We start from the raw sequence: 23,353 nt of genomic DNA on the forward strand, positions 1-23,353 counted from the left end.
AAAGTCTGCATTGGAGGCTCTGTGGTATCAGTTATTGGGTTAAAAGGGAAAATAATCTAGGTGTCAGTTCTTAATTGGATAGTTTAGTCTTAAAAGACCTCGTAACAAGAGATTGTTGGCCATTTTGTGCCTTCTAATGAAAAGCTGCCCAACTCACAGTAGTGAGACTGTTTTACTGATAAGAAATAATAAACGCCTGAGTTTGAACATGAAATACCATCTCAAGTGCCTTCAATCCAGACACAGAAAAACCGATAGAGATCCTTTAGCAGTCACTGAAATTAATGCAAATTTATACCTTGTTATCTTAAAAAGTTCTTGGTAATGCCATTATACTTTGTTCTTCATAGACAGCAATTGCTGAACCTTTTACTGCAGAGCAGTGTTAACTAAGGATTAGTCCCAGCTAAGGGCTAAAAGGTTGGGCTCCCTTTTGCCCCTGAGTTTCAGCCTGAGATGGTCCTCAGGCAACCAGAAAAATTAGTTTCACACATACTAGCCTCTTACAGTCATTTTCTGAAACTCAAGTGCTGTCATGCTTCAAACAACATGACATTTCACGTGGATCTTGAAGTTAGACACATCCTTTTCACCCACAAGAGGCTACAACAGGATGGATCACTGAGAGGGTAAAGGGCACTGCTCAAGTGCTCCCCATCAACACGTGCATTTCACTACAGCATAGCTTTAAATCTGCACACAAACAATCTGGGAAATTACCACAGAATGGAAAAATACACCTGCAAATACCTTGCAGTGAAAAGCCCTGGTAAAAGCATACAGACAGTTAAAATGAAGTTCCCACTGCAGTGTAGTAGGCAAAAGAACTAAAAAACTCCACCCTAATCTTTAACCTTATCAACAAAAAGATCATAATTGTAAGGAACTATTTTGTTTCTGTAATTGATAACGATGTAACTATCAGAGATTATCAGATTCTAGGACTGGACATATTTCAAGAAGGCTGTTGAGAGGGTTTAGAAAACAGAAAGAACTAATACAAAAATGAGTTGAAAGACTTGAAATTCAGAAAGGAAATACTAATTCATGGCTCTTGTATTTCAGCATCTTTTAAGCAAGTCAAAGAAGTGAACAAACTGGTGTAGCCCTTGGATAGCACATATGCACAATTTTGTCTGGACTATTAATGGTTTCTTCTTAAAGACATTTACTGGAATAAATTAAACAGAAAGTTGAAATTAAATCATATCTGTAGCCCTGTGCAAGTAATACCAACTCGCAGCCTGCAGGCAACTATCTTCAGTACTAAAGTTTAAAAAACACAAAACTTGTCCATTCTCAGTGATTCACCACTGTCTAACAACCATATGAACCATGGAATACTTGGGGACAGCACTAAGAGACTACAGACTCATGTACAAGAACGACAGAAAAACTTTAGTTTGGAAGTGCCTTCAGAGGTCAAGCTTTGGAATAACAGCTCCTCACCCTGTCCCAAAAGTACACAAAGTTCAATGAGTTTGCTCAAGACCTTGCCCAGTGAAGTTTGACAGTCTCTGTGGGTTTCCACTCAACCACTTTCACTCCCCATCACACCCCACCCTCCCTTCCCCAGGTATCATCACACTTCCTGCTGCTCTAACTAGTAACTGTTTCTTGTTTGGTAATTGCCAGCTCCACTGACAGTGGACACAAGAGTGAGAGGAGTCCAACTCCATCTGCTCTAGGGGCCTTCCTTTCAGGTAAAGCTGGAATTAAATCCACCTTCAGCCTCCTCCTCATCTTCAGGCTAAACAAGGCAGCTGCCCCACTCTCTAACACAGCATGTGCCCCAGCCCCTAAGAATTTTACTAGCACTCTGCTGGATTCTTTTCTGTTTGCCCACATATCTTTTGTCTTGGGGTCCAAGAGGACACAGCACTCCCAGGACAGCTTTACAAGAGCTGAGCCAAGCAGGGGGCACAACAGCTTGAGTAGCTCCCAGGTTAATCTTTATTATGGCAACACTATACAAGAGGCTTTCGCTCAGATTCTTGTTCATTATCCACTTCCAGAAAGCTGCTTCCCAGTCAGCTCTTAGACTGCCATGGGCTTTTTCCAGCCTCTGTGTGTCAGCTCTGGGAGGGTCCAGCCCATCATGACCCCTCTGAATGGCAGATCTGCCCTTCAATCCACCAACTGCTCCCACCAGCTTTTCCCTTCACTCACAGACAAACTCACTAAGGGTGATCTGTCACATACATACAATCAAACTGTAGGGTACAGAGACCTGCAGCTGAAAGTCAAGGATACAAAGTGTGTTCCTTTAATGTTAAAGCAAGCATATTTTCTACTGACTCATGTTTTAACAAGCATTGCTTTTAACTGCTGTAGCCAAAAAAAAAGGCTTCTCAAAATTTACTATAAATACTACTTCCACATTGTTCCCAGGAAGACTAAGACTCTGCATGCATACATAATTCTGCTCACTGGTATTTCTAACCGATTTTATAAAAACTTAAATTCTTCAGTGGTTTGCTTCAAGCATGAAGGAGTTTTTGTTGATGAAACAGATATTTTGAACACGTTAAAACTAATATCTGTGCTATTCAGAACAGCTGATTATTAAAATTTCTCAGCTATATAAAGACTTGTCTCTAAATTACTTAGTTCACCTAAATTAATAATTCATATTGTTGTTTTATAAAAACACCAATAATTACAACTATCAAGGACTTCAGGAAGATTTTGGTACACATCTGACTCTCAATGACTACTACAGTTAGTGAGAGCTTTTTTGAGATCACAGCTTGAAATACTGGTATGACATTATTAAGATACTTATTTTTCTCTTCCATTTTACACATTGCCACAGTTAAACTATTCTTGTTATTAAATACCTAGTTTATCTGGGCATTTGAAAAATCATGGTATACAATACAAATCCACCCATCAAAAGGGAACACAAGTTTACTTTTCAGACTATCTTCATATATGAGTCACTATCAGATATAGAGAGACAGGACCTTAGAACAGTTTTGACTTAATGTAGCAGAAGCCACAGAAATATGTGAAAATATTCTTGATGTGACAGACAGCAAAGTAACAACATTCAACATAAGAGGACATTTTGAAGACTGTACAAAAAAGCAGCATGCCATTCTTCAGGTTATCTATCAGATCAAAAAGGCGTTTTCCCCATTTTCTTATAGTATACACAAGGGAGCCCATGCCTTACCAACATTCTTTTCACTTACTAAACATACTCACAAACCAGAAGTTTCACTTTAAGTATTTTACAGTTTCCTTACCACCACCTCCCTTCATTTCTAGGTCACCAGTTTACCTGGAAAAGGTTTAGGCAAAGAAAGTCATCAAGATGGACTACTTCCTTTCTTTTATTCAAATAACAAAATGCATAGATCCTATAAAACTTTCTCTATAGCAAAAACCAGGTATCTCAGAAGCCCTGTCACTTAAACTAAAAGGAAAGCTCTGATGACAGACAAGGTGTAGTGGTTTTGGTTCACCAATTTAAGATTTCCCCCATGTTGAGGTTTTCCCAAACAATGTGCTGATGAGTGTGGTGGGTTCAGTGCTGGCCAGTCATCCATGCACTCACTTCTGCTGTGAGACAGAATCAGGAGAAAGGCAAAGCCATTTTTGAAACACATACCCTACAGGTTGTATAGGAATTAGAAGCAGGGCTTGTTACAGACTTTCCTGAGAAAGTCAAAGGGAAAAGGACTCCCAGCAATTTTATCCTTCCACCAGCTCTCGGCTCCATGTCTAGGATAGCCTTGGAATTTTGATTTCTTCATTTCTAATTATGCTTTCTCTATAAATATGAAAACTGACCAGCATAACACCATGTAACTTTCTAACCCACTTTGCTTTCCCTGTACTATATTTCTCCTAAAAAAAAAGCTTTTCTTAAAAGTTAAGGAACCTTTATGTTAATGCATATTAATAAATTCAGGCATTTACTAAGAGAAAGTAACTTAGAAGCATTTCAAATTGCAAAACAAGAAACCTTCAACAACTAAAGGAAGTTTTAAATTTAAAAGTGAAGTCTATTTTCTAGAGACAGTTTACTCTAAATTTTAGTTTGCCCATACAGATTTTTCAGGAAATTACTTATTTTGAGAGGGAGGGGAGGAAGAAAAGTAGAAGGCAGCAAAAAGAGACCTTGAAGTTTGCTTCTTCAGAGTGTAATAGTTTTCACTGGACACATGGCCATCTAACACAAGTGGGTGAAAATGCTAGAAACACAATCTCTACCTCATCTCTATGCAACCTGCTCTCGTGGCAGAGACTTCAGTAGGATTGTGAATGCTGTGTTACCTTTTGTTTTCCTTCCTTCTCTGCCTTCATGTAGTTCTTGCCCTCCTTTGAGACCCACTGGTTGTCACTGGCCAGACAGACAGACCTGCTCTGCCCTCCTGCTTGAGAGCAGAGAAGAGAAAGGCAAGGGGGCAATGCAGGCTGCCAACAATTCCCCACCTTTGTGCCACAGCAAAGGGCAGCTGCTCAAGCACAGACCAGGCCAGCACAGGGGACAAACAAAGCCAGAAGCAGTTTCAGGGGGATGGCAGTTTAGACTCACAATACTTCACCCATGTGAGAGAAGCATTGGCTTAGTCATTTGTGCTGAAAGGGTAACAATCCCATAAACACTGCATAACTAACAGCGAGGTCTAGGTCATAATCCATTACCAGAAAAACCACCACAACTAACTAAACCCCAAATAAAACCTGCTGCTATGGAAAAAAGCCCAAAACATCCCTTTAATGCAAATTACACTGTATTAAAATAAAAAAGAAAAATTTTCAAAATACAAAAAGATTAATCCCATATTTGGATTTTAAAAAATCCCAAACATTTATGCCACTTGGAATATCATTAACAACCAGCTGATTCATTCTGCAGGTCCAGCCTGCTTGAAGCCAGACCCTGCTCAACACCAAACCAGCAGCGCTCACTTTGTGCAGGGCTATCTGAACCAGCCTAAATCACATTCTCTCAGTTTCCATGGTATCAGGAACACCAATGTTTGGTGTGTGCCATGCCAGCTGAACTCCCAAATAAGCAGGTACTGATGCTAGTTGTAAAGCAACTTGATGCACTTTGGGACATTTTTAACTAAGGAGGCCCAGGGAGGTAATGATTGGGTTTTTAAAATCACTTTTAACCAATACACTAATTTTCAAAGTTCAAATGAATTATTTAATCTTTTTTTCACCGTTAACCAAACCTCCACAGATTGAACATGGAAAGAACTCCCCATTTTGGTACCAATTCAGGGAAGAAGCAAACAAGGTAGCTTTGCATTTAAAAACCAGTATCTTCTCCTGATAAACTCCAGAAGATTTTCTAAGCAAATTTCAAATGATGAGTTGAGATCACAAAGACTTGTTCAGCTACTAAAGTGTGCTCACCATGGGGTAAAGGACAGCATTGCTTCTACCAGTTCTCTATGAGGAGGAGAAACACATCCATCAAACCTGAGTGGGTCAAGTGTATGCAGCACAAGAAAGGCTCTAAGACACTCCCTTTTTTGCAGTTTGAACATTTCTAAACAGAAATGTGGTAACTGAGAACAAACACAACTTCTGGCTCTCAAAAACCCAAGAACAGTTTAGATAGATTTTGGAATGAAATGCAAGACAGCACAGGGCTGATTCTGTCAGTAAGGCAAGAAAGAGATCAGATGCATTAAAAGATAAAATATTGTATATTCTGAATGCTTGCAGGATTTTTCTCCTCTACTAAGAACAATTCAATATGGCCACTTAACTTCTGGTAATCCCTACAGCATGAATGAACATTACATTCTTTTTCCATAATATTTTCAGTAAAATAATGACTTCATTATATTTTATAATATATAAAAGAAACATTAAAATAGTTACGAGTTCTTATTGTTTATTTTTCCCACTCATGTATCAGAAATACCAAGTCTATTCTTCATTGGTTATAAATGTTGCCCGTGAAAGTTCCAGGGTACAGTGACTTCTGTTAGTCCACAACTGATAAAAAGCAGATGTGCTGAATCTAAATCCCCTCATTTATCAGAGCCATTCTATACTGAAGTTATAGATATTAATTCTTTGAACCATGCAAAAAATACAACTCTCCCCCTGGAAACAGTTGGGATTTCATTGGTTTGATCCTGACTCATCAGTAGGCCCATGGAGTCTTAAGAGTTTCAAAGCTGAAAGCCTTTATTTTTCCACACAAAAGGCAAGAAGAAAAAACCCACCCACTTGAAAATCCCTTTCATGCATGATAAAAATGGCCATAACTCTATCAAAGCAAAAACAGTAGTAACGTTTTCCATGAATTCCAGCCAAAGAATTTGAACAATTCATACAAAAGAACAAAGGTCAGTATGCTGCACAGTCTGCTTTCATCACTTCCCTACCACAGACAGATATCCACAGCTGGTCAAAAATGTACCTGTCCCAAAGAAGAGCAGAAATATCTGGTTTATGAATCAAAAATTGTCTGTGAAGAGCAAGAAAAACCACAGCACAAAATAGAAGAATATGTTTTCTTTCCTGATTTGGTATCAGATTAACATAAAACCAGAAATAGTGGGAGGAGGGATGTAAAGGTTGATATGAATAACCAGCAGCTGTTACCAGCATAAGATTTTCCCACAAATTCACTATTACAGCTCTTCTGTGCTGCAGCTTACAGCAACTGCTAGGTTTCATGTGTTACCTGTTGAACTAACTACTTCTCAGCAGAAACATTAATACCAAATTACTTGATAGTTATATTTCTCCAAACAAAACTGGATATGGGTTTTTTTCAAAAATGTAAATTCAGGACATGTCTTCTAAGTAATGCTATCACTCATTAAACAAATAACACTTCCTGTAATTAAGAACTGAAGAAAATTGTTTGAAGTTGCACAGCAAAAACAGTCTGCAGATGTACCTTTACTTACAAAGCAGTTATCACAAATGCTACTTTCTTTTCTTTTTTGTGGTCATTTATTCTGTTTCACAAAGGGGTTTAAAATTATTACATCTCAAACGAAAACCTATAAAAACATATTGAAAGATACAACATGCTTAAAAAGAGTTTTCTTGGTTTCACAAGCTTTTCTTGTTTCTCTTTTATGAAGAGTTGAGAAATTAAAATTAGCATTTGAAAGATTGCTTAAACTTCTCATTCAGGTGTCAGATTCCACAGGTGCAATTTCTCATTAAGTACAGTGAAACCTTGAAATCAACTTTGCTAGGCAACCTCTGTTCTTAACATTATACAGCAAAACGGAAAAATTCTCCTTTGTCTACAAGTGAAAATATTCTTACACAAATAATCAACTAAAAGATAAAGCCTAAAATGAGCACAAAAAAACATGCTGTTTATCTGTCCTATTACCTTAAATATCCAGACTATCAAGATTCTGTAACTTCTGGTTAAAGGAACTTTAACTTCCACTGTTTCATTTTGGAGGTATGCATGGGCTTCCTCAGGATCTTACTACTCAAATGGCAAATTCAGATAATGCTTTAATTTTTAACTCTCGTCCAATTAAATAAAAAATAGAAAGCAGAGTTTCTAATAACAATTCATCTTCAAAATTATCACTAGAGTACCTTTAATATGAAAGGCAGTACCACTAAACAACAAGGAAAAAAAAAAGCCACACCCCCACTGAACACACACATTAAACCAAAACTAACTTGAAACCTGCTGGTCTAAACCAACAGCATGGTTCAAGTCTTCTTGCGTTCTAAGGTTCTTCTTTTTCATTTAATCTTTCTTATACATATACGGGAAGACATTAATTCTAACTGTTCAGTATTTTGTCCCACAACACAGAATAAACATCTTCATGCTTCTAGTAAAATGTTTTCATAAAATAAATTTACTAAGGATAATATAAATGACAGCTTCAGGAGATGAGAAAAATGCAATGAAAGCAACATGATCACCCATTCCAGAGAGCAGTTTCTGAAACACTTACAAAAGTTTTTAACCTTACAAGCTCTACAAACCTTAATACAGAAGACACTACAAACAAAAGTTTTATTGTGCACTGTAATATTGATTCATACCATTTATGCAAAATAAGAACACTAATTAAAGATCTTGTTCTGAATTATTTTGCTGACTTTTCCAAGTCAATATTTTTTTTGCAGAAGTCCTTGTGAAAGCCATCAAGCAATTTAAAAAAATGGCAGAGAGAAAAGTAAAATTATTAAATCTACGGGACAACTTTTTTTAAAGTTTACTTATATTGTTACCAGTGACAATCCATAATCATTAACTAGAGGAGACAATCTCTTATGCATGGTCCAAGATAGCTAATACTGAATACTTACACCCCAGGTGTCTCCCAAACAGAGAGCATCATTTGCACAGAAGTACACTACACAATATTTATCTATTTTGACTTGCTGCCAGTATTGGTTTTTAAAACAGAGTCACAACCCAATCTAATTCCTTGAATAACTCCAGGCACATTTAAATTATCACCAAAATGATTATTTTAATTTAAAAAAAAACTATAAAACACCAAAACCATCAATGCTTTCCATGACACTAGACAAAAATTCTGCAGAACAATGACATTTTGTATCTCATGCAATAACTGAAATTTGAAGAAATTATTTATTAGGTTGTTCAACCTGAATATAATTAATACTTGATGTGTTGTATTTACCATTCTGTAATCCCATCCACAATTGCTTATGATCCTTTTTTTGCATTTCATTGATGACTTGACTTTTGTGCTTTAAAGCATCTGCTTCTTTTATACAAGCCATAAAATGAGCTTCAATCACATCCTTAGAATGGCAGTGTAGAAGATCCTTTTCTGGAAAATTCTACAAAGATAAATGATAGATCAAGAAAAATAAATGCATCATATACCTTGTATGATGAAGAATAAACGATAATTTTAAATAGGCACACATTTATGCAAAAGAAGCACACTGGAATTTTCTACTTACAGAAGAACGAACAACCATTCTCTCACTCTGCTGACAAGAAACAGGTTGCAGTGAAAATGTTTCAGGAAAAATAAAAGCTCAACAACTTTCTGTAAAACCAGAATTTTAACATGTTTTCAAGCAGATATTCAATCTCAGACATTAAATAGAAGAAAATGATGAGAAGTGACAAGCACCTAATACAAAATGGCTCTCTGTGATATTTTATCAACCATTTATATGCAGTTCCCTGAAAATCAAGCAGTATCCCCCACATATAAGAACTGCAGCATATCTGCCACTTACAAACATTTTTCCTTAGAGACACTGGAAATTTTTGTCAGTTCCAGCTTCAACTAATCCATGTGACTACTGCTAGCTTGTGTGACTTGATTTTATACCCTTTCTTCTTGGTTACACTGGCACACAGCATTCAGCATTGCAGATGCACAGCTGCCACTCCTCAGGTAACTCTTAACCCTTCAGTAAACGACAACAACCTCTCCTAATGAATTTATTAATGAGTTATGGCAGTATATCTCATTCAGATACAAAAAAGATTTCTTTGAACATTAACTGGTCAGAAGTCTGGCACTGTAGAGGTTGTGGGTTTTCTTCCTCCAGTTTTTCTTTTATACACACTTACTATCACTAACCATTTTATAATAACACAAGCATTCACTACCACAAATCCACTACCTTTAGTTTTCACAAGTTTTAAACCCCACCTTTATTCCCTCCTAATTAACTTTATTTTCACAGTTGCTTATGACCATGCTGAATGGAGCAAACCTCAGAGCCAAGCCAGAGTGGTGGCACCATCAGTACTCCCCTTCCTGACAAGGGCTTGCCACATGTTTACACTTGAATTCTCATACTATTCCAACAGAGGCCCTTTCCTCTTAATCCATTACAAACTGGCACTTTAAAAAGTTTCTGTGAGGGACTGTCAAAACCATTTTGGAAATACAAATACATATAATGGAGTGTCTTTCAAAGGCTTTTACAATATAGTTAACATGTAAAAGTGGGAGCAACCTAATGCCAGAAAAAACTCTACCTTCACTCCCCCACATAACCTCAAGAAAAATGACTGCTTCAAAATACAGAAACCCAAAGTATCAAAAAGGGACCTGGGGATTGCCTTACCAGAAAGAAATTCTGAGGAAAACAGTGATAGTTCCCTCCTCACTAGGTTATTGAGAAGAGCTGGAAATTGAGTAATGGAATTTCATATAGTGTTTCCTCTTTATGACAGTGAGAACTCAAACTCTGGAAACTGTGGATCAAAAGGATGAGTATTTTCCAAAAACAGGGGCATAAAGAAAAGATTGCCAATATCTTTTCCACTAAAGTTTACATGGTTTGAGCTGAACTTGCAAAAGGAAGTGCTGTTGTTAGGACTAGTGTATGTTAAGCTGACTAGAAAGCTAAGGACAGAGGTAAATCTAGTTTCCTACATGAGAATGGCCAAGTATAAAGACATTAAAGAAGACAGAACAATAAGGGAAGTTCTTCTGGGGCAGACCTTGCTCCTGTTCTACCCTACAAAGCTGAGTGTCTCAGCGTAATTTGGCCCAAGATTACTAGGAGAACATTACTGGGACTCTTACTTGCCAATTGACATCTGCATAGGCCTGTAAATTCTTTCAGAAGTTCAATTTACTTGCTCAAATAAAAATGTAAAGTCTTGTAACCAATCCAGAAGAAGCAAATAGACAGAAATAGCATATTTAAAGACCAAAAAAGTTCTTTACACACAAGAATTCAAAGAGAGACACTGGCATCCCTCAGAACAAAGGAAAAAACAGTGGTACATACCTAATGCCAAATAATCTAAGAACCTAGAAACTGACTTTCCTAGTTAAAAAGTGATGTTTTAGCTGAGTTTATGAAAACCACAGTTTTGTTACAACAACTGTTTCACTACACATGTGTAAATATTGGACTGCAGGGTCTTTTTTAGGACATTCTTCTCTTTCTACAGGTAGACATCGTCCTGCTGGCATTTTTGCAATTAATTTTAAATTGCAGCTAATGTGACTCCCTGAGGATGAGTTCCAGAAATCATACACAGTGCAGTCTGCAGAACAGCAAGGATCTATTTAAAACTGGTCAAAGCTAGTTAAGCTAGTGTAAAGAATCGAGACACAGTAGTAGAACTAGGTGTGGCAAGATTAATTTTCCCAGCTTCTAAGGAGTAACACTGTGAAAGACTGGAAAACACTCCTGAACCTCAGTGCTGTATATGCTTTTCTTTAGTAGGAAAACACTGACACATTTCTATGAAGTACTGTGAGTAGAAGCTGAAAAACCTAAACATGAAAGTGATGACTTAGAAAGAAACACTGCACACCTGTAAGAAGTATAGGAAACAGTTTCACCTACATGAGACTGTCAACAGAAAACATGGCATCCCAGCTGATTTATCCATCAGGGTACAAAACAATAAGTTTTATATTTAAATGTAGGTCACGTGTGCTTGTATTTTAAAAAAAAAAATTCTACTTGCCTTCTTTCTACCTGAAGAAATACTGATCAATCATAAATAACTTCATTCAGATCCCTGAAGAAAGGGACAATTGTAAACTGGTTGCCACTCCTGGCTATACAACTAGGAGATTTGCAACAAGTATTAACAGATGACATAAGTAGCTTTAATTCAAGTACTCTCATTGGTGGTGTCTTACTCCCTCCATGTCCTGCATCTTTGAAAGAACAGTTACTGAGGGTTGGCTCTGATTTTCTTAGAAAGCTCAAGGAGTTCTGGTTTTTGTTTTCACATAACAGTAGACCCTTGCAGTATGAACTGGTCACCAAGAAATAGGTAATGTCTGTACAGACAAGAGCACTAAATGACCTCTCACAAGAAAACTGTACCAAAAACATCACTGGCAATTTCAACAGTTGGGTTTCATAACTCCATTCCACCCATATTTATCTCTCAGTTCTAGTTCACAAAACATCTGTTTATCCTGTGACAGTCTACTTGCATTAGACTACATTTACAAAAAAGAGGGCATTAAAAACCATAAGGAATGTATCCAGTGGCAGGGGGTACATCTATATATTTGTGTTTAGTTACCATCAGTGGTCTTTCTTTAAGTAGACTGATTTCAAAAAATCCTCATTTATACTTCTGGCTTCCACAATATCTCCTTGCAGTTCCACAATTTATCCATATGCTACATGGAAAAGTACTTCATTTCCATTGCCCCTGACCCAATCTTCACCTAAAAACCCACAAAGATGATGTCTGTCACACCAGGACAGCTGCTGCCTCTCCTCCTGTACATCAGGTCATGGGTGGAGGGGCAGGCACCAGCAGACAATGGCTTCAGCAGAACCTCAGCATTTCCCCTGGCACACACAATTCCCTCTCCTCCAACAGTGCTGCCATCTTATCTACTGCCCAAAATTTGGAGAGTGATTACCACACTGAGAACTGAGTAGTGTTAAACAGGCCTCAGAGTAAGGTGACATGATTTTAACAGGAAGGGGTAGAATTTCCCTCCTTCCTCTAAAGCCACACCTGGATAACAAAAGCAACTTGAGCTACAGCCTCTCATGATTCTCAGACCTCAGTATGCTGTTCAGCCTCATCCTTCTGCAACTTTTTAATGCAACTGTTTTTCAACTTTACAAGATACAATGCACGTAATTTTATTGCATACCAGAAGTACAAATTAACAAACTGATCCTTCAATGCAAAAACTCACTGTGTTTATGATTTGGTCTGCATACATAACACAGGAGGACAATTACAAACACTTATCAACTTGAAAATTTCTGCTGAACAGAAATAGGCCTTTTCCATGTTTTTAACTTCAAACAAGGAAACCTGATAGGGAGAGTCTGACTTTTAAAAACAAGTTGAAAAACACTTTTTACAGATGCTTGAGATATCTGTTGTTGACTGCATGCATTGGTAGAACAAAGGAGACAGCCACAACAACAAAAGTTAAACCCCATAAAAGCTAACACTGTTTAATTAAGCCAAATAAGAATTACGACTCTTTGAAGAATAACTACACAGAAATGAAAAGAATACTCTAGTCAAAAATCCCACACCTAAACTATTCAGCTGTAAGGAACTGTAACACATGAAAACCTCTTCAATATTTTGATATACTTTGATATCTTTCAGTTATGTTTTGACTTAAGGATTCAGAGGGATTTTTTATTTAAATAAACTTTCAGATTACATCAAAATAGGAAGAGAGATTATGCAGGTGCTAACTCCACAGTATTATATTACTAAATTACATCAACCTTTAAAATAATACTACCATAACAGTTAATTATTTCTGCTGATCTTTAACGTACACCTTTCAGAAAAACTAAAAGTAGCTGATCTTTTGGCAAGCAGCAACATGGACATTAAAGCCAAATTTATGCTGCTGATTAAAAAGCACTGTGGTGCTGCAACTTCTCAAGATGCCTCTACTTTGTGATGGCAACATCCCCACATTGCCACTGTTAATATCCCAAGCTCTCAGAACATAACAATTAAACCATGGTTTATGAAACTAGATGCCCTACATTTTCATTAGGACATTCTGGAAGTTTCCTCATCCCAGCTCTCTGACATTTATCAGACAAGTGTAGCAATTACAGTGGTTTCAAAAACATCCCCAACTTCAGATCTATTAAGTCAGTCATTTTAGAAGTTTCAACATGTAGAAATACATATCATAAGAATGTATGCTTTCAGTGTACACTTCCAAAAAGAATCATATTACTGTTGGAAAAAGTTTTTCTAACACACCTTTGAGAATTGTTTCAATGAAAACATTCAAGAGAAGTGCTTCCCCAATACATTTTTCATTTCATTCAATCCCTCAAGCACTAAAGTCAAGCCTATTAATGTAGTGTTGTCTTTCAGATCAGTTTTCCTATTGCACTGTTTCTTTTACAATGGAGAAATTAACATTTCAAAGTTAAATATCATGATTTCTAGTTGTGTTTTTGACTTCAAAACATCCTTGGAATTATTGTCTCAATGCATTTCAGAGTATGCAAGAATCCTGCACCAAAGCTAACCTTGTTCAAGTTCCATTCTGAGCAAAGATCAGTAGTGCTGTTAAGCCATACCTAATGGGTTTACAATGCATAATCAAAATAATGTCTCTCCTGTGACTAAGCAGTCACAAGACCAAACTCATTTCACTCAGTTCTCCAAAAGGGACCAACATCAAGTACAACAGTATTCCCTGACTTCAAAGATTTCTACAGCATCTCATATCCATGCTCATATATGCCTAAAAGGATGAGCACTTCTCAATCTTCCCAATCTTCAGTGAACTCAAACCAATTAAATTTAAAACATTATAGAAAGTTCTTCTATTATAAGCCTCATAACTTAAAAACAATTTTGTATTTTGAGACTATAATAGAATAATTTTCTACAGAAAGTGCAGTAAAAGCACACACAGTCTCACGGAAAATAGCTGCAGATTTACAGAAACCATTAAATGCTTCCTGAACAATAGATAGTCTCCCTTTCAAATCACATCATTCACATGTTTTATAAAATAGTTATGAAACTTTTTCCCAGCTTCCAAATGTCATGAAATCTCATGTTCACTCATTCTTAAGAAATCTCTATCAATTTACCTTGAAATGCACTGTGATGCTCCAAGGAAGGGCTGTATTTGATGCATGGAGATCAAAGAGTAAACCAATTGGGTAATGCCTAAAAATGACAAGATATTAATTTAATACAGAAGCCGTGCATTTAATTCTATGTATCACCAGTATCAACATACCTGCATTTACACACACACACACAAAATAGCTGTTTGACTCCCACTCTATAACTTAGGAAAGTTATATAGGCAAATTTAGATGACTGACAGGCAGAATTAAGTCTGGAATATACGTGTTCAGTATCTAAACCAGTGGTTTCCAAGCTGTGCCCACAAAACACTGCTACTTTTGCAACAGCCTTAAGTGGCCTACAGCTGCTTTGTGGAACCTTTCAAAACAGAACTTTTGGTTAAAAAGCCTCAGACCAGGAAAAGCACACAGGCTTTCAGATGCTTGAGTGTCTTGGGTTCATACCACACTGACGCTTAACATCCTTTCCTTCTTCCATATGTCTGATATAGCAATACAGAGAATAAGGAGAAGAGTGAAAAAAATACATATCTGTAAAAGGCCTGAAAGATGATAGATCAAGATCAACTCTGTATCTTTGCTATCAAATGAAGAAAAATGAAAAGGAAGGAAAAAAATTAATTGGAGTTTTGTATTTCAGTGGCATTCTAGATTAAAGGAGTTACACAAAAAAGGTTGCTTCTGACAAATATTCCCTTCTGTCTCACAGCTTTCTCTCCTTTAAATTCATTAGAATATACAGCTCCCAGCAGTATATGGAACGTGTATCACACATACAAAATCTCCACAGGCACTACAAAAAAGCTCTTTTTTCAGTTTTCTCACACACAGATATTGGCAAGATTTTTGATAAAATAGTTTTTTTTTTTACATTCAGTGTACCAAGACCCATTCTCTTATCTTTCAAAAATCATAACCCAAACAGCCTTACTTGCTTTTCATCCTACAAAGAGAGAAACACACACTGAACTGTAAAGTCAGTAGTTTCACTGAACTAATGGAACTGATCTCAGGTCGCAGACCCAAGCACGTACACAAGTTTTGGAAGTCCTGAGAGAACTAACCAAGAGCGTTGCTTTAACAGCACCTGTGCCAAGCCACTTTCCAGATCGGTGAAACTCACACAACAGCGCTTTAGCACCCTCTACGGGTGAGCCACCCATAAACTAAGACAAATTCACTACAACAGCAAAATAAAATATAAAATACTGCTACAATTCCTGAGCTTACCTGAGAATAAAAAGGATGCATATCCAGATTTATCCTGATTCACTGCTAATGCTCAAGTTTTTACCATGAAGATTTTTGTCTACTAACTGCCAATCATGTCCTAAACACTAAACAAGGATTCAGCAAGAGTTCCTTGAAAGAGTGGTTTTCCAGGTGAGTTAAGTAACAAAAATCAGATTTGATAATTAGATGAACACAAATTTTCAGCATGAACAGTGACTTCCAGTTACTTTCAACTTATACAAGAAAACAGATAACTAAGAAAAAGAAAACCACAACAAAAAACCCATACAAAAGCTCCTATATCAGGTCTTGTCCTACATCTGTATTTTCTAATCATTTAAGATTACACAGTAAGTTCACGTAATCAAATTTCTTCAGTAAAAGTAAAGCACAGAGTAAAATTTCAGTAAAATCTCAGTAAAATCTCTGTGCTTTGCAGAGTAAATAAATGCCTGATTAAATGATGTTTTGACCTTTTGTCTTCTGCTAATCTATGAACAGGAAGGGTCAAGCACCCATCCAGTTGGTACTGGAGAGCCACCTTTACAATTACCAGGGCTAGAACACAACCTGTTCAAAAGGGACAAAAACTCCACTGAAAGCCATGTGCAAGTGCTCATGGAACAGGATGGAAACAAGCTGCAGGTGTCATCCCCCAGCATCTGCTGAAGAAATTACTCCAGCACAGAGTGGCTGACAGTAATTTCTCACTCAGGGAGGGCACCTGAGAAAGGCTGCAGCTCTCCAGGTTTCAAGCTGCCAGGAGAGCCTGGGACCTCTCCTGAGGGTTGGAGCAAGCAGAGGAAATGTCCTTGCCTAGAGAAAGTGCACATCAGTGAGGAGCTATGTCACCCAGCTAAGGAGCTGCAGGAAGTCAGGGGGCTGCACAGCATCAGGGAAGACAGATATTAATGGCATCTTCACCAAGATCTCACAGAGATGAGAATCTGGAGAGAGGAAGTGTCAGCAGTCATTAAAGTGGTCAGTGGGGACTCACAGGGAGTCTGGGAGTACCAGACTTGTGTGAACTCTGGTGTTGAGGAATCCATGCAGTGCCAGTAGCTCAGAGTGCAGCTGCAGAGGGAGCTGCAGGTTGAGCTCCACGTGATGGGAGCCCCAGGCAAGAGGCCAAAGCTGGTGCTGACCCTTTGCACAGGAAAGAGCACAGGGACCTGTGGCCCTGCCAGGTGACAGGACACTCAGGGACAGGGCAGGAGCCAATAGCACAGAGGAAAAACCCCACACTATCACACACACACTGTGAGGGTACAAAAGCCCAGGGGTTCCTTCGTTTGGGGTCCCAGCTCAGGGATACCAGCCCAAGCTGTTTTTCTGTTGTTACACCACGATTTAGCTCTTTTAAGGATCCAGATGCCTGAGACTGTGCTATGAGAAACCAAGGGTCGAGCAGGAAAGGAAACCTTGTTTGGCTGTGTGGGTGTGCAGGGAGCCAAGCGAGGCCCCCATCGCTCCCTGGAGCCACATCTGCAAAGGAGCCTGTCCCAGCTCAGGGGGTCCAAGAGTGTGACTGACTGCCAGAGCAGCTCCCAGATGGACAGACGGAAAAGTCTCCTTAACCTCTGGCCAAGAGAGGGCAACCACTGGCAGTGCTTCAGTGTCAGACAAGAGGCTGGAAGTTCTGAGGAAGCATCAGAGCTGTCTGAACAGCACATCCATCCACAGCCAGAGGAAGCGGACACAGCACTATGAGACTCAATCCTACAGGAGAGAGAGCCCCATCTTGAGCCAACTTCACTTGTTAACCAGCAGAGGTTTGCTGCTTGGTGAAAAGTTGCAGATTGGCAAAGTTGTCCTCTGCTTGGATTATTAGTCCTTGCTGTTTACCCACATGGGCACAAATTTTAAGTGCTGCAACAGAACCCCTGAGAGTATCAAAAGTGACTCAACAAGTTCTAGGGGAAAGGAGGCATCTCCACAATTTTGCCATTAAAGGAGACAGGCTCAGAGAGATGTCTGCAGGTCAGGAGCTGGTTTTGCAGCTGGTGCAACAACAAGGACTTGGCTTTTACAGACATAGGATACTCTCTGGGGATAATGGACTGCTAGGGAGAGATGGAATCCACCTAAGTCAGACAAAAGTATCTTTGCCTTAAGGTTGCCCAGCCTGGTGAGAGCTTTAGACCACAAACAACAGAAGTGTAAATAACAACCCACAGATAAATAGAAATTAATAGTCATGGGTGGATAGCAAGTGGTGAAAGGTGATAGCTGCAAGGGAGATGTCAAAGTGATAAAAGAAGGGAGGACAGAGCCCACCACAAGTATCTAAGAAGTGCACATAGCTTGGGAAACAAGCAGGAAAAACTAGAATTGCACATGCTGTGACATTACTGGGAGAGTGTTGGGCTACCTGAGGTACAGTGAGACAGCTTGCACAACTGGAATACTGCTGTGGAAGGACAGACATAAGCTGCTTAGCAAAGGCAGGCAGGGCAGATGAGGACAGAGGGTTGTCTTCCATGTCAGGGAGCAGCTTAGATGTATGGAACTGAATAGGACAGACAACAGGTTGGTTGAGTTCTTGTGGGTCAGGAACAGAGGAGGCACTAGTAAGGGCAACAGATCATGCAATCTAGGTGAGAAAATCGATAAAGTCTTCTTTAAACAATTTAGTAAGTGTCTACATCACAGATTCTGGCTCCTGTTAATCTCTCACATCTTCTGGAAAAACAACAAATCTTGACAAGTAGTCAAGATTTCTTGACACAGACGCTGGATAAACCAGAGATAACCCAAAGCAAAACCTGTTAATTATCTGTTAAGACAAAAGAGTTGTGCTAACCAGTGGCAGCTTGAGCTGCAGTGACCACGAAATGGCAGAGTTAAAAGTCCTGGAGAAAGGACAGTAAGCCAAATACAGACTTATGACTTAACTTCTCATTTCCTCCTGGCGCCCCCACACAGTTCAGGTTCAGCCCTATCAGATGCATTACTGGACAACACCTTCAGTCCTTCACCTGCAGCCAGAGCACTGAACCTAAGCTGTACTTAGAGAAATGCAGGTGCAGAAGGAACATTCCTCCTGTTGCAAGAAGTCAAACTTCCAGCTCTTCCAAATTCTAGGAGACTATTTTAATATAATCACAGTCTCTGACTGCACCTCCTTCACTGTGGTTGTAGGTTTAATCTCCTGTAGCTGCAGGAGGGTCTAAGGTTTCATCCATTTCCTTCTGTGGTCTCTAATGCTGCACAGTCTGATAATCTCTTCCTGAAATGCCTTACCTTGGTGGCAGAGACCCTCCCCCAGTGCACACCTCCTGCAGGTAAAGAATCCATCTTCCCCTGTCCCAACACCCTCAGCAGGACAAAGAACCCAGGCCCATGTAATTCCAACCCTGGAGGGCTTCATTCTCCTCTAAGAACTTGACCCAAGCACTGCAGAGCCTGAAGCAGAAACTATGTTTCAGACTTCCTCCAAAATCTCACTGGAAAATGGAAGAGCTGCATCTGAACAGATATAGACTCCATCCCAACTAGGTATAAAACTGCAGACTGCAAGCAATAAGACCTCACAGTGCAAAGTAAATAATTAGAATAAACAATACTATTAACAAGTTTTATTTGATTCTGAATGCACAAGTCATAGCTTAAAAGACTAAACATTAATGCCTCCTATTCTTTCTCTACCAATTACTAGTTCAATCTAATTCTCAGTTCTGGTGTTTGGTAATCCCATAAAGAGCTGAAGCTTCTTCTGGAGAAGGCCCATTCTCCTAAAATACTGGTTTACAAATGGCACTTTCCTTAGAAAAGCAGTTCCACTGAAATCAGTGGAGCTGTGCCTGGCAGAATAAGCTTCGTTTTTCTGCAAGATGAGAGCCTTAATTAGCAGATCATCCTTACACTATTTAGTTTCTTAGAATTACCAGCTACATCTTCAGTCTATACCTATATTGTACAGTTTTGGTTTTTTTTATTCTACTTCAAACATCATGGTATTTCAAAACTTACAGAAAATATGGATCTATTTGTGGCTGAAGTACAAAGCCTCTCTTTCCCTTCTTGTTACAACTTCAGTGAAAACAAGTTTTCTTCCAATATTTACCTGGGATTATGAACACACTGGGATAAATGTGGTACCTTGCTGTTTATTTAGGTAGTATCCATGACTCAACATTACTGTGGCACATAAGACACCATTTCTTGTTAAATCTCACATAATTTATTTAGATGTCTAAAGATGGTTTTGCCAATCAGTTAAAATAAAAGCTTAAAGAGATTGTTTTTGTGGGTTTCTCTTTACATATTGTCAAGGTTTACATTAGGTTGGTCTCAAAGAAACAAAAGACTATAAAAGATCTACTGCCTCACCAAATCTACAGGCACTCCATGATGTGATGCTAATCACAGGACAATCCAGGTCCAGTAAAATTTAAAAAATCACTAGTTTGATTTCCTATGATGAAACAAGAAATAAAAAGAGATAAAAATCTCTTAATAATTCAAAATATTAAATACCTCCTAGATGGCTGATGCTGTCTATATAAAACTAGGAAACACTGCAGCTCTCAAAATATTTTCTTTAAAACTCCTTAACAGCAAAAGAAGTAGAAAACCTGATGAAAAGTATTTATGAAAATTAATTATATACAATATATATATTATATATAATTAATTATATACTATATCAGTCCAAGTCTCTAACCTCTCACCAAAAAAACCCAACAAACTAAAAACCCAAAAAAAGATCGTTTTCATAGACTATAGGACAAAATAAAAACGGAATCAACAGCAATTAGTTCAGTAAACTTGAACTAATTGAATTCAACAAACTCTTGAAGATCAATATTAGATGTTTACAGTGCAAGCACGTATCACACCAGTGAACAGTGAAGGCTACTCCTGTTTTATTACCGTGATGCATATAAGCTGTTTGCATTCAGACTCCAAAATTATTACTTCCTATCTGTGTTACTAGACATCTTTAGAAAGGTGAAATATATTAAAGGAAGATTTATTTGGTAATGCTACTGCAAGCAATGGTAAAGCCTAACCCACAAGCATTCTGAATTATGGTAACAACGAGAACAAAACCAGTAAGTGCAGCACAACACCTCTGTCTTATGCATACAATAAAAATTCAAGCAGAATAATAAAAAATACGTTCAACATTAAACCTTTTGTTTTTCCCCAAAAACATGCATTTCTTACCCTCCTCCTCTATTGTTATCTTTGAAGCCCAAGGGAGTGATTACTTTAGGAAAACTACTGACACTGTGCTAAACCTGGGAACTCTCTACATGATAAAGTGCATAAAGTACAAAGTTCAATAAACTCACCATTTCAGTGGTGTACCTTCGTATTCAAACCATATTTCACTAACTTCCTCCTGTCTCATAACTTTCTGAAAGTGCTTCTTCACTTTGTCTGTTACCAGTGTCAAGTAGCTTATCCTTGGCAAAAGCAACTGAAAAAAAATTATAGAAGGTTTAAGTGTAAATAAAATACACTAAATCAGTAAAAATCTGTAACAAGTATGCATTTTCATAACCAAAATTCAGTTAGCATTCTTTTCTTCCCCTTTTTAAGGTGAAACAGTTTACTTTTTAATGGTCAATGGAAGGCTATAAAATGGTGTACACAGAAGATGCAGAATAGTAGTATCCAATATGTTAACACCAAAAAAAGTAAAAAATTAAGTTCTTGATTCTTTCATTGGGGTGGGGGGAGAACAGTGGACTTCAATTTCTGATTTTCTGTATTTAAATAATGAAGTTTTAAACCTTTTTATATGAACACATAAGAAGAGATTATAACTTCTAATTGAAAAGAATGAGAATGTGTATAAGCTATTATTCAAAATGAAAATTCCTACACAAGGAAAAATAAAATACAGCCAAAGAAAACTAGATATTAAGGGCTTGGTTTCCAAGTGTTTTGTACTTCCAATAGCTGTCAATTTCCATTTTCTTTGCACTGGGTTTGCCATTTCAACCTATTAGTCAAGACTGCCATTCTTCTACTATTTAACCTTCACCCAGGAACTAAAATCAGAAAGAAAACTGTAAATATTTTATTAGCTGAAACAAGCTTCATCATATACTATCTTCTTGTCTCAAGTGTATACTATCCAAATCAGAATGTTGTGCTATTTTTATTTGCAACATCTTCCCTATCATCTCTTTTTTTAAAGCCTTATGCCCAGGAGTGGTTAAGCACTCAGTACCAATCAGTGAATTGACTGATGACTGTGTGGCACATGGACTAGAGATAAATCAATCCCTAAGCAATAACCAACAATGCTTTTCAGTATTCAGTAACCTTCCTATAAAATATTAATTCACTTTACACCAAACATTTTAAATTAATAGTATCCATCCTGTAAAGTTCTGCCTCATATTCATCAATAAAATACATGGGCCTAAGGCATAGATATAGTTTGCATGTTTAGAGAAACATTTCTTTTCCAGTGTTCCTCATAACCAGTGCTGTTTCCTAAAGTATTTTCTTTATAGTATATGAATAATGCCAGGCCTAAGTGAATGCCTGTAGTACAGACATCCTAAATCATGTAAGGATATATTCTGCTTGACAAAAAACTTGATCTCTGCTGTAACATTCTTCCAGAATTTCTCCAATAACTAGACCGCACTTTGATATATAAATCAGATAATATTTTGGCCATGACAATACAATTTGTAAATACCCAATTCATAAAGAAGTACGGAGAGTACATCAAGTATCTGGAAGAATAGATTCATCTTTTTGATAATGCTGCATTAGGGTAAATTTCACAATTTTATAAAATTACATAAGGCCAAGTCTCACCCCTGTCACAGTCATCATGTCAGATAACACTCCATTTCTCATGTACCATATGGTTCTCTTTTTCCAACTGCTGCTTTTTTTATCATCATCACATTATTTCTACCATGTTTCATAGGAGCAATGCAATCAAAACACAGCCTTCATTTTTAAAAGGCAAACAAACTCAGTAAATTCAATGAAGTTATGTACACGTTCAAGTAAGAATTGTTTGGTACTTTAATGACAGAAGCTTATCCTTTATTTACCCAATTCCACATATCTTCACTGATTGTTCTTGAGACAATACAGTCCAGGCTATACCAATCAAACCCACATATTTTTGGTAGTAATTTCATGTTATTTCTGCACGATATGTACAGTTAAATTAATGCTGGTGTGCTCTGATGAGACTTACTAGGACTCTTACAAAAGCCAATTTTTAGCACGCTGCATGTAGCACAGCCATGCTGGAACTGATAAATATATTAAAGCATTATTTATTGCAACAGTGTTTCACATAACCCTTTAGATTGCATAATTTCCTCCATAAAATACTCTGCTTCAGTTTATATTGTGAAAGAACAACCCAGTTTCTACTTTAACAAAATTAGAGAACACAGACAATAACCAAACAGCTTTCAACTGAATTTAATAGAACGTGGCCAGCACTCCCAAAAGTCTTCAACAAAAACTGTACAACTGTACAAAACCCAACAGTTAATCAGATTAACAGGAATTACCTGTTTTACAGAGATGCTGAGCATTTGTAGAGCCTACTGAACTCTTTGTTTGGTCCCCCCCCATTCTTTTACCTTGATATAGTTATCCCCTTCCCTTGATA

General features: G+C 37.8%; 1 protein-coding gene across 2 annotated transcripts in view; it reads right to left on the minus strand.

The window, feature by feature from the left end:
• ATG5 (autophagy related 5) overlaps positions 1-23,353 on the minus strand; it is a 72,477-nt gene that overhangs the window by 45,010 nt on the left and 4,114 nt on the right. For both annotated transcript variants that reach the window (XM_064709869.1, XM_064709870.1), the window contains exons 3-5: positions 21,045-21,172; positions 14,509-14,587; positions 8,625-8,787 (exon numbers count right to left, since the gene is read on the minus strand). In XM_064709869.1, the coding sequence (XP_064565939.1) occupies positions 8,625-8,787; positions 14,509-14,587; positions 21,045-21,172 (370 nt within the window). The remainder of the gene's footprint in view (positions 1-8,624; positions 8,788-14,508; positions 14,588-21,044; positions 21,173-23,353) is intronic.

Source organism: Zonotrichia leucophrys, chromosome 3 (assembly GCF_028769735.1).
Source record: "Zonotrichia leucophrys gambelii isolate GWCS_2022_RI chromosome 3, RI_Zleu_2.0, whole genome shotgun sequence".
NCBI lineage: Eukaryota > Metazoa > Chordata > Aves > Passeriformes > Passerellidae > Zonotrichia > Zonotrichia leucophrys.